A 12,114-nucleotide genomic window follows, 5' to 3' on the forward strand; every position below is an offset into this window, starting at 1 on the left:
CTGAATCCAGCTGGGATGGAGATGGTAAAGGAATAAAGGTTATATGGTCCCAAACAGTTAGGGTTAGAATTACAAGTCTGAGAGACACATGGAGAAAAATAATTACCCATGATTCAAATCTTTTAAAGAAGAAATCAAGATGGTAATCACAGAACTGTGAGGCGAACTACCCTTCATAATTCATAAAATACAGCCAAAGTAGTACTCCTAGGAAAATTTATAATCTTCAAGTTATTTTCAGAAGTCAAGAATTAATTATTGAAAAAAAAAAGAATTAATTATTGGTTTTCTTTAAATTTTCTCATGAATTTAACTCCTGAAACTAGGGGGGAAAACAAACCAAGTAAACATAAAGAATCTGTAGAATTCAGTAAGATAGTACAAGTTTTAAAATGTGTAAAAAAAAAAAAAAAAACTAACTAAAAAACCCACAACTTAAAAAAAATTAAAATTGCCCGACTATGATGGCACATGACTTTAATCCCAGCACTCACTTTGGAGGCAGAGGCAGGAGGATCTCTGTGAGTTGAAGACTAGCCTGGTCTACAGAGATCCAGGACAGCCAGGGCTCCACAGAGAAACCCTGTCAAAATAAAATAAATAAAATAAAAATTATAAACTACATGTTTAAATGATTAAACAAAACCAATAACTAAATCTTTAAATTGTCTATCTGATAAGCTGAAACTAATGATAGACTATAAAAAGAAAAGGCATAAAAAAACATTGTCTATAATAAGTTCTAATTAGTTTTGTCTTATAAACGAGACTAAAAGCTAAGGAATTACTCCTAAAAAGAAAAGCTTGTTGGTCATGCAGCACTTGTGAGGGAAGCAGAGGCAGGTAGATCTTTGTGAGTCTGAAGCCAGCCTGGGCTGACTGGCAAATTCTAGGCCAGCCAGGGCTTCACAGTGAGACCCTGTTTCAAAACGGACAGCTGGATGTGGTGATTGCACAAATGCAGCCTTGGCATGAGTCCAAAGCCAACCTGGGCTACATATTTAAACACCATCCCAAAATAACAAAGGGGGAAAATGTATTAACTCTGATATAGGACAATTTGCTAGAAAACTCTAATTACATCTGCTGAATAATCTGCTTATAATGTGCCAGGTCCTAACCTAAGCAATTGTTAGAGTCAGTCATTTAATATCCACCATTAGTCTCTGAAGTAGATTTTATTATTTCTACACACTATTGAGGAACTTGAAGCTGAGATAAGTGACTTGCTCAAAGTGACATTAACTAATGAATAGCTGAAATAGCACCTCCTGCTTCAGAATCCACCTACTATAACATCTCTCAAAAAAAAAAATTCAACATACAAACTAATAACAATAAAAGAGACTAATAGAATATATTCACCCCTTCTAAGCAAATGACTATCTTTAAGGGTCAACTTAGCTATAGTTTCAAGGAAGGTTGTAAAATCAGTGTTAGAACACAACAAGAGATGGGAGGCTGACTGAGAATTTGATTAGCTGTACACAGCTGAACGTACAGATGGATATAGAGAATATGTTTAACATGTACCAAGTTCTTGGTTCCATATGAAACAACAAAAACAAAAGGTAAGAGATAAGCGTTTTGGGTTAGAAGATTCTATATTACAAAGATGTCAGATTTCCCAAAACTAATCTATGGGTTTAATGTGATTTCAAACAAAATCTCACTAGGCTTGTTGAGAGCTGAAATGCACAGGCTCATCATTTTAGAAGTCATATAGAACAGTGAGTCAGGAACAGCCAAAAGGCATAATGAAAATCATATGACAAAAGGGGAAAGAAAGCAAAAACTTGCCCAGTGGTGAGAGCACATGATTGTAATCCACTTTGGAGACTGAGGCAGGAGGATCACCAGTTTTTGAGGAAAACCTGGCTTACACAGTGAGACTTTGCTTTCCAAAACTTAAAAACAAAACAAAACAAAACAAAAAAACGGGTGGGGATGTGAAATGTGGTGGTGCCAGCATTCAGGAAGCAAGACACCACCTCTATGAGTCTGAGCCAGACTGGTCTATATAGTGAGTTCCAGGCCAACCAGGGCTACACAGTAAGGCCTGTCTCAATAAAAGACAATGGCACTTTGATTTACAACAAAGACAATATATTTTATTGGGGGAAAGGATGATGCCAGGCCAACCAGATATCCATATGGGGGGAAATGGTAGATAAATTACACAAGGTCAAATAAAGCTTTTTGAGAAAACATCTTTTTGAGTATTTCGAGCACTAACCATAAAAGAAGAAAAGAGTAAGTGTATTTTAATGATTTTAGGAGATTGTGTTCTTTGAAATAAACTGTTAAGAATGCAGAAGCTGTTACTGAGATGGCTCAGGGGCAAAGGTCCTCACGGAGTTTGATTCCAAGGGGCTACACAGTGGAAGTGTGCAGTTGACATTTGCAAATTGTCTTTTCACCTCCATGTGTACATGTACACACACAGAAATGTAATACAAATTTATTGTTACAAATGTGCAGAAGCCACATACGTACACCCTAAGGGGTGCAGGGTAGATAGACAAATAAGGACCTGTAGCCTATGTATGCAGTTTCTTTAATAGTAAGAGGGAACCAATGGAAAGACTCACAGTGGTCATTAAACACGTCAGGAAACAACTTAAGTTCTAGACCAGAGATAATGAAATGCCAATCACACCGAGATATTAATATACATCTGAAAGAGTTATGTAAGAGTCTCTAAAGCTCTTTCAAGCTCCAAGAACCCACCTACCCTGATTTTCATCAGGTTGAGAATCTCATTTGCTATTCTTAATGACTCTCATCTCTGTATTTCTCTTGTGCTAAAGCTGAAGGAGCTAATGGAGAAAGACCCAAATGCTTGGTATGGTGGGTGGAAAGAAAATGGCATCCATAGGCCCAAAAGAAGTGGCATTATTATGGGGTGTAGCCCTGGAGAAGGTGTGGCTTTGTTGGAGATGGTGAGCTACTAGTGAGTGGGCTTCAATGTCTCAGAAGCTCAAGCCTCTTCACTTCCTGCTGCCTAAGGCTCAAGATGCAGAACTCTTAGCTCCTTTTCCAGCACCACGCACGTCTGCCTGAGCATCACCATGCTTCCCGCCATGAGAATCATGGACTAAAGTAAACCTCTGAAACTGTAGGCCAGCCTCAATTAAATGTTTCCTCCATAAGAAAAAAAAAAGCGCTGGTTAGGACATGGCACAACAAGACCTCTTACACACTGCTGACAGTTTTGATAATTTCTTGGAATGATGCCTGACAACATCTATGTAAAGCAAATATATATCTTTTCTATAATCCAGTATTTTCACTTTTAAGTATACATCCAACAAAAAAATGCTTAATAAAACTACACACTGAAAGGTTCTCAATAAATTAATTTCAAAGCAGAAACTACCTAATGTATGCCGTCAGAAGACCTGATTAAAAAGAGCCATACAGTCACATGAAAAATACTGTACCAAAATAAAATGCACAGGTAAGCATATAACTGAATCTCCAAAGCCAGAAGGAAAAAAAGAAAGAAAAAGGAAAAGAAGACAGACACAGTAAGAGCATGTAAATGAAACTTCACAGTGTGTAAACAGTAAGAGAGGATGGAACTAATCTAGATTACTTATTACAGTTCTGAAGATTGGTTTTTCCTTGGGTGTGGGGACTAGTAACTGAAGAACAGCAGGAAGGAGGCGTTCATGTTAGTGCTGTCCCATTTATTATTTGAACATCCATCAATGTGTATACTCTCAGTCCGTGGACATTTCTTAAGTACACTATCTTGAGTATGTGACAATGATCAAACGTTAAGCAGAAGGCAGGAAAAGTATGTCTACAGATATGATAATGGCAAAGTAACAGATGAATAATTCATGCAGGGGCAGCAGAGGTGTTAAGAGCACTGATTGCTCTTACAGAGGTCTGAGGTTCAATTACCAACACCCACATGTTGGCTCACAACCGTCTGTAACTCTCATTGTAGGGAATCCCATACCCTCTTCTAGTGTCCAAGAGCTCTAAGCACACATGTAATGTATAGACACACATGCAAAGTATGCAAAAGACATACACAGGCAATATTTCCCCACACAAAGAAATGTGCTTCGGAATAAAACAAAACAAACAAACAAACAAAAAAGAATTCATGGAAATCAACTTTTAAAAGGCTAGGCTGAAGGTGTAGCCAAGCATGCAAAAGTCCTGGGTTCAATCCCTACCACCAAATCATAAATAAATAAATGTATCTTAAATGGCTAATAAATCTATAAATGTAAATTTAATCACCATAATGTTATTATCGTGAGGCACGATGGGATACACCTCTATTCCCAGATACTCAGGAGGCTAGGATGGGGGAGTCAGTTCAAGACCAGCTTGGATCACATACAAAGATCCTTTTTGTCTCAAGCAAACAAACAAAAACCAAAAAAGAAATAAGGAGGGAGACCAGATTAATGACAAATTTAAATTCAAGTAAAAGTATGGTCAAAAACTTTGTGGTATATCTTTCATGTTAAAAAAAAAAATCACACAAACAGTTATACATTTGAACAGAAAAACTTCCAAGAACATTTTTTGTTTTATTTTTTATAACAAGATATATCGTGTTAGATATGCTTTTGATACAAGGTCTCTCATACCTCCCGTTAGTCTCCAACTCACTAAGCAGCTGATAACTCTGACGTTCTTGTGAGCCTCCCATCACCTTTTGAGTGCTGGAGTCACAACATTGGTATACCACCCTGTCAGGTTCATCTGGTGCTGGCTACTGAACCATGGAACTTGTGCATGAAAGGCAAGCACTCTACCAACGGAGCTACATTCCCAGCCCAATAAAAACCAAAACACCAAAAAGACATTTATTATGTCCATAAATCAAAGAAAGATGGTTAAAAAAAATTCAGTCATCTATTTTGTCTCCCCTTTATCTCCCACACTTAATCTGTAGCCCTTCCCTCAATTTCTTATTAGACATGACAGTCCAAGTTATTCATTTATTTTTCTGATTTCCAAAACGTATGCCTTTGTCCTCTCTATTGAACTCATACCTAGACCCTTCATTATTGCAAAATAATCATATTTCCCACTTGAATGTAATAGGTACATCATGTCATTTTACATGGTAATCCTCCCTACTCCAGCCTCTAAAACTGCTCATTAAGTACTGTCACCCGACCCCAATCCTTGGCATACACAAAATCCTTTTCCTGTTGTACATTCTCTCTCATCCATCTTTCTAATTTCATTGATAGTTGAAGATCTATTTAGAGCATCATTTTCTGGGTGTAGTTTCTAAAGTGCTAAGAACAGACAATGGTTTCCAAATTAACCTTCCATTGACTGTACATATCTCAACGCTGTACATTCTGTACCGTATCTCACTCTCCCATTGTACAGCATGGGGAATTTCTTTTCTTTTTCTTGTCTTAATTTCCTAAAATCTAGTTGGCTTGAGGGAAAGTAAGGCATCCATATTCAATACATACATAAACACCTGTCTGATGGGAAAAAATGGAATTAAAAACACTAGACTATTTATTTTTTAAATTCAAGATGGCAGAGACATCTTAAAATAGTCCTACACAAAAGCATTCCCATCCAGACCAGAGCTTCCATTCATAACTGGCTACACCTAGCGCAACAGCAAGGACAAAAGAATGGAACCTAGGTGCTGAGACTCCAGACCCCTCTCCATTGACCACAGGTCTCACACTCGAGAGACCTTAAACCCAGATAGAAAACTGGCACCTGCTGCCTGCATTCCAAAGGCCACGCCTTGATGATGATTATGATGATGATGACCCGAGACACTTCTGGATAACATAACCGCAAAAATCAAGGATAAAAGGGAGGAGGCTAAGGAGTATAGAGTGTAACCAGCACGTTTCGGCCCCGCCCCAGCGAGGTGCAGTCCGGGGCGGTGCAGCCTTGGGGTAAGGATTGAACAGTGCTCTCGCCCAGGGCCGGTCAACTGTGCCAGGTCTGGGAATGCTGGGCGAGCTTGGAGCAGAAGCCAGCCATACCAGGACCCCGTTGGCTATACCTGTCAGTCGTCTGCAGCCAGTAGGCCCCGAAATAGCGGAGACTGGGTGACCCAGGCCCGCAGGCGCGCGTCACCCGATCGCTTCCCTCTGAATCGCTTTGCCTCCTCGCTTTTCCCTTAGCTCTTCTGGAACAAAGACGGTCCACGCTGCCCGCCATTTTCTCCTCACCTCAAAAACCACCTCTTCGTCAAACTCCGGTGTCATCCTTCTCCGCCATACCACCCGCCTCAGCACGATGGGAAATGAAGGCAGGAGGGCAGTCAGCACCCAGCTTCAGCTCCTGCCCACCTCAGGGGGCACTGAAAACTACAACTACCGGCATGCCTCGCGACTCACGCCCCCTTCCCATCTGCTCATTGGAGCAGAGGGTGAGCGTGTAGGCTGAAGGGGCGGGAGCAGGCGGACGTTCCCGAGCTCCTATTGGAGAGAGCTACGGCTTTTGTCTGCCTTTTACATCCCCGGACTACCAGGGGGCGCCCGGAGCGCGGATTTTTCTTCGTGGTTGAGGAGGGGCGCGCGTCCGCGACGCCGCGGGGAGCTCCTGCCGTGCGCGCGCCTGGCGGCCGTCCCGGAGCGCGGCTGAGCGGCGCTCGTGCACGTCCTCCCGTCGCCTGCAGCGAGCGCTCGGGAGAGCCGGACGGTCGCGGGAGCCGGCGTCCGTCCTTTGTGAGGCGCTCAGGCTGTCGGGCCGAAATGTGGCCGCGGCGGGGACTTGCGTCTCCTGCTCAGCCTCTGGGGCGCGTGGACTGACCTGACCGGGAGCCATGGACTGAGGACGTGAGCTGCGCGGGGCAGTCATGACTTCTGCCGCGGGTGAGTGGTCGCCCGCGCCGGGCTGGGAAGTTGCTCCCCGGGTGGCCGGCGAGGGGCCGGTCGCTCGCGCCTGCGATGGGAGCCCCCGGGACGCCCCGTCGCAGCCCGCCGTCGAGCGGCGCCGCGGACCTGGCTCGGGCGGAGCGGCTCCGGCGCTGTCGCCTGCGCGCGGGGTGCGGAGCGTCGGTCCGGCGCCGAGGACTCCCAGAGTCCCAGCCGGGACGGCTTTCCGGCGAGGGGACCCCTCCTCTAGCCCGAGTCGCCCTGAAACCTAGAATTTACCGACTGAAACTCTTCGCACCGGAGAGGAGGCTTAAACAGAGCCGTTCTCACCCTGGTGTTTCATTACCTGAGTGTGCGCCGCAGAGCAGAACAAGCAGCACCCCTCCCAAGTGAAACACAGCCCCCCCTTTTGTTTGTTTTTTGTTGGGGTTTGGTTTTTTTGCTCATCTTCGTCTTTTTCTCCCCGCCCTCCCTGCTCTTACCTGGATAGCATAAACAAAGTCTCACTTTCTGTCTGCCCCCTTTCCAATCAGCCTAATGACAAAGCCTTTGCCTACCTTTGTGTGTATTTAAGCATTTCTGGTCGTTGTATTGCGAAACATCCTTAAGGAGCAGTTTTTATTTTTCCCAAACGGAAGTGTTCAAGTGATGTTAGTTACAGTCTCTTTATAAGAACATAACTTATTTTTACAAGCAGAATTTAATAAGGTATGAAATATTTTTTAAAACATCTTTATCCACATTTGCAGAACCTTTGATGAGAGATTTTGTAGTAAAAGAGTTTAAAGCTAAACCTCAGCTACGTCTAGAATAAGCACAAGTATGAGATTAAATTCTCTTTGCTTTCTTTGGCATTTGTTTAAAATTCCTGCAACTTGAAACTGTCAAAGAGCGCACACACGAAATGTTCTGATTTATATTTCTAAAGCCTTGGAGGAGTCACACTGCTAGGCGTAATCAGATTACATGAAACAAGCAAGAAATTAGTAGCAATAAGAAAGCAAGAGGCTGATGGAGACCCTTTTCTCTTTGATGTTATGTATATTCGTTCACGTGATCATCGTGTGCTGTCAGAACTACAAACGTTTCTCTTAATTTTGGGATGCATTCCATTTACCCAACGGATTGTTTTCAGCCCAAATTTCTGTGCCTCACCATTATTCAACTTTTAAAAATTACTAAATATAATTAATTTTAAATAAAAATCAAAAAATTAATTAAAATTTCTAGGATTCACTCTGGAAGTTTATGATTGTTTCATTCTAGAACAGGGCTAGCTATTTTTATACTTATCAACTTTACAATTAAGGAAATCCACAGCATTTTTGTGGTATTTAGAAGAGACACTTCCTGTGTCTGAGTTAGTTTTTTTTTTTTTTTTTTTTTTAACCATGGCTTGCTGAGAAAAATTAACCACTTTTTTGCCCACCAATCCAATAAGATTTATTTTAATTTTTTTCATATGTCTAGGGGATATGGAAAAGGACTGAGGTTTTTCTTTCCACCCCATTTTGATAAATTTATATATACATCGTCCTCTCAAGCCATGTGGGTGGGGTCATAACAATGACATTTATTAAAGCTTTGGAGAAAGTTACTCATGGAACAGAATACCATTCCAGTGTATTTGGGAAGGTTGACCTAATTAAGATTAGGGCGATGTTGTACAAGATTTAAGAAGAAGAGCTTGCTTTGTTTTTGTTTGTTTGTTTCTGCATCTGTTGAAGAGTGGGCAAATAAAGAGATTTTGGAAGTATCTTAGGTAGTACATAAAAAAGAAAGATAATTAAAAGTCTGTTTATCTATCATATTGTGTATTTACATTTCACTCTTTCATTAATGCCTGTGCTCTGTTGCTTTGGGGCTGGTGGGATAGCCAAGAGAATGAGTGTATGAATGATCCAAGGCCACCTGTGTGTAACAGATGACGTATCTGTTTATAACAGTAAAATGGTCCTGATTCTTCACTTTTCTACCTTAGATTTCCCCTGGAGCCAAACAGCTGTGTAAATAAAAGATTTGCTGCATTGCTCTAAAGAAGCATTTGGGTCTGATTGTTAATACAGTGTCAGGAGCCAGAGGTGCAGGATTCATTTCCAAACATTGTGTACTGGTTTCAAGGTTTGACATTGGAATAGATCATAATGTAATGCCTTAGTATTGTTTTGAGACATGCTTCTTTTAAACTAGAGCCATTAAAAATAATGAGCAGTGAGATGGCTCAGTGGGTTAGGCTCTTGCTGATGGTGGTTAGCCTGATGACCTGAGTTTGGTCACTGGGACTCACACAATGAATGGATGTGTTATCTAACATGTGTATGATATGGAATACCCACGTACCCCTCACACAAATAATAGATAATTTAAAAATATCTATGGAGCTGATATGGTATTGCACCCCTGTAATTCCAGCACTAGAGAGGGTGAGCCAGGAAGACTGGAGTTTCAGGGATTTCCAGAGCTGCATTGCAAAGCCTGTGTCCAAAAACTAAAACTAAAGAAATAATAGTGAAGAAATATTTTGTATGTTGCTGTACCAGTGACTTGGCACACACTTGTTCCTATTAGTCATTAAGGAATTGCACAATAATTCTATTGAAGTTTATTCCACTCCCTTTTCAAAACATCACTTTTCAAGATTTATTTTTAAAATATGTGTGTATATTTGTGTGTGCTGGGTAGAGGCTTGTGCATGTGTGAACATGGTGCCAGTAGGGTTCAAAGAAGTTTGCTGGATCCAATAGAATTGAAATTGCAAACAGTTGTAGAACCCTCCCCAGCTCTGTCCAATCCCCAGTCCCTACCCTGGCCACGTGGGTGCTGGTAGCTGAACTCAGGTCTTCTATAAGAAGAGTATGTTCTTTATTCTTAAACCCCTGAGCCATCTCTTCAGCCTTCAGAACACCGTTTGATGTTAAATTGGATACTGAAGTTAACAATAAAAGAACTTTTCTGTCACTGAGACATATTAATGGTGTATATGTGGCTGCTGTTTATTCTTAGGCCCATTTTTTCCAGCTCTGGGAACACAGCAGTGAATAAGGCCATGAATAAGCTGGACTTTTTGAGTATTAACTTCTTCCACTTGAACACACAGGTAACTAACAACTAATGATAGTAAGTCCAAGTTCACAGTTATTTAATGACTATACATGCAATAAAGGCTTAAGAACCCTGGTTCTCAACCAAGTTCACAGTTATTTAATGACTATACATGCAGTAAAGGCTTTAGAACCCTGGTTCTCAACCTGTGGGTTGCAACTCCTTTGGGTTTACATATGGTGTCCTGCATATCAGATGTTTGTAACAGTAGAAAAATTATAGTTAGGAGGTAGCAACGAAATAATTCTATGGTTGGGAGTCACTACAACACGAGGAACTGGATTAAAGGGTCACAGCATCTGGAAGACTGAGAACCGCTGCTTTAGAACACAGTCCTGTGCCGAGTTTACTGGGAGTCAGTGTTGGCTTATATGCAGTTAACTTACTCTCTGTGACGTTAAGACAGAACAGGAATTTGTCTCTTGGAATCAGACTCAAAGGAAGGGCTGGAATTGGTACTAGAGATTAATTATGGTTTAGAGAGGGTGAGGCAGTAGGGTGGAAGGAAGGGCTAAAATTGGTACTAGAGAGTAATAAAATGCTTTAGGGAGGCTGAGCTGGAAGAGTGAGAACTTGAGGTCAGCGTGGGGATACATGACAAAACAATAGCAACCAAGTCAGTGGTAGTAATATGTTTTCAGGGACAAGCCAAATGAGTTGGTTAAATGACCTTGGACCTTCTGACCTACTCTAAGGTCAGCGTGTAAAAGATTTAAGAAGATGAAATCTTCCTTCCTTCTTTTTTTTTTTTTCCTGGTTTTTCAAGACAGGGATTCTCTGTGTAGCTATGACCCTGGAACTCACTCTGTAGACCAGGTTGGCCTCAAACTCAGAGATCCACTTGCTTCTGCCTCCTGAGTGCTGGGATTAATGGCATTTAAAGGCATTTACCATGACTGCCTGCTAAAATGTCTCTTAAAAAAAAACACTAAAAATTACTATTATTATTTGTGTGTGTGTTGTGTGTTATGTGTTGTATGTTGTGCTTGGGTGTATGTGTGTGGGCATATGAAGATTAGAGAATAGCTTGGTGGAGACAAGTTTCATTCTACCTTTACATGTGTTCTAGGAATTGAGCTCAGGTCGCCATGTTTGTGTGGCAAGTACCTTTATCTGGTAAACTTCTAGCTGCCCTGAGTTTCTTTTTAATTGTGGTAAAATAGAACATCCTACCCTTTTTTGTTTTTGTTTTTGTTTTTTTTTGGGGGGGGGTAGGAGGGAAGGCAGAATCTCACTGTATAGGCCAGGCTAGCCTCAAACTCACAACAATCCTCCTATCTCAGTTTCTGGAGTAGCAAGTACTGGGATTCCAGGCATGCACCACCATGCCCAGCCATCTTAACTATTTTGAGGCATACAGTTCAGAAATGTTAAGAACATTGTAGTAGCTGTTCTCCAGAACTCATTTAATCTTGTAAAAACTCATATTTTTAATTCTTTGAAAAGTCCCAGAGGCAGGCTGTTTTAAGAGTAACAGAAAGGAAATCAGTGTGACAGGCTGTCAGCTTTTATTGAATAAGAAGGGAGACTGAGACAAGCCCTCAGGCACTCGTACTTTCCCTTAAGATTTGACTTGATGGATGGGGAATTTAAGTTAGCATGCTATTTCTGCAAGTTTTACCAATAGGCTTTTGCCAAAAAATAGAAGAACCAAACCTCGGGCTAATAACGTGTATATTGGGCAGCTAACTGAAAACTTCTTGCTTTGAAGATTTGTATCAGTTTGAAAATTCATTGGCTTCATTTTGATAACATTATGCTTAGGAATTGAGTTTTAGACGGCATCTGCAAAAAGATCTTGCTGCATATGATCCTGGAGTTTGAGAAATTCCTCTTTGCTTAGGAAAAGGAAGTAGAGCACTCTGCTTTTTATATTCTTTTTACTCAGTTCCATGTAATATTTTCCTGACTGTTATATGACTAATTTCCTTTGTTGAAGAGAAAATCAACACCAAATAATCAAAGCTGCTATGTGTGCTAGCAAATGGAACAATGTCAAACAGTCCTGTGCAGCATGCATTTTGAGATTGTTTTATAAAGAAGTTTTTTTTTTTTTTTTTTCTTTTTAAGTATTAGATCCTGTTGAAGAAGCTAATTTAAGAAGTATAAGATAAATGTGTTTGAACTCAGGTCCCCTCAGGGGAGCATGACTGACCAATAAAAGTTTCTAAAGGAA

The 12,114-nt window shown here is 41.0% G+C and overlaps 2 protein-coding genes across 7 annotated transcripts in view; one reads left to right on the plus strand and one right to left on the minus strand.

The window, feature by feature from the left end:
- Vezt (vezatin, adherens junctions transmembrane protein) overlaps positions 1-6,813 on the minus strand; it is a 60,814-nt gene extending 54,001 nt beyond the window's left edge. For 5 of the 6 annotated variants that reach the window (XM_055627765.1, XM_055627766.1, XM_055627764.1 and 2 more), the window contains exon 1: positions 6,189-6,302. In XM_055627765.1, the coding sequence (XP_055483740.1) occupies positions 6,189-6,224 (36 nt within the window). In that variant the 5' untranslated portion in view covers positions 6,225-6,302. Of the gene's footprint in view, positions 1-6,188; positions 6,303-6,771 lie in introns of those variants that run through there. The other variant, XM_055627767.1, reaches the window with a different exon arrangement.
- Fgd6 (FYVE, RhoGEF and PH domain containing 6) overlaps positions 6,620-12,114 on the plus strand; it is a 111,635-nt gene continuing 106,140 nt past the window's right edge. Inside the window, exon 1 of the mRNA XM_055627763.1 lies at positions 6,620-6,833. Coding sequence (XP_055483738.1) covers positions 6,818-6,833 — 16 coding nt within the window. The 5' untranslated portion in view covers positions 6,620-6,817. The remainder of the gene's footprint in view (positions 6,834-12,114) is intronic.

The sequence above is a fragment of the Psammomys obesus genome, unplaced genomic scaffold (assembly GCF_907164565.1).
Source record: "Psammomys obesus unplaced genomic scaffold, mPsaObe1.curated_primary_1811, whole genome shotgun sequence".
NCBI lineage: Eukaryota > Metazoa > Chordata > Mammalia > Rodentia > Muridae > Psammomys > Psammomys obesus.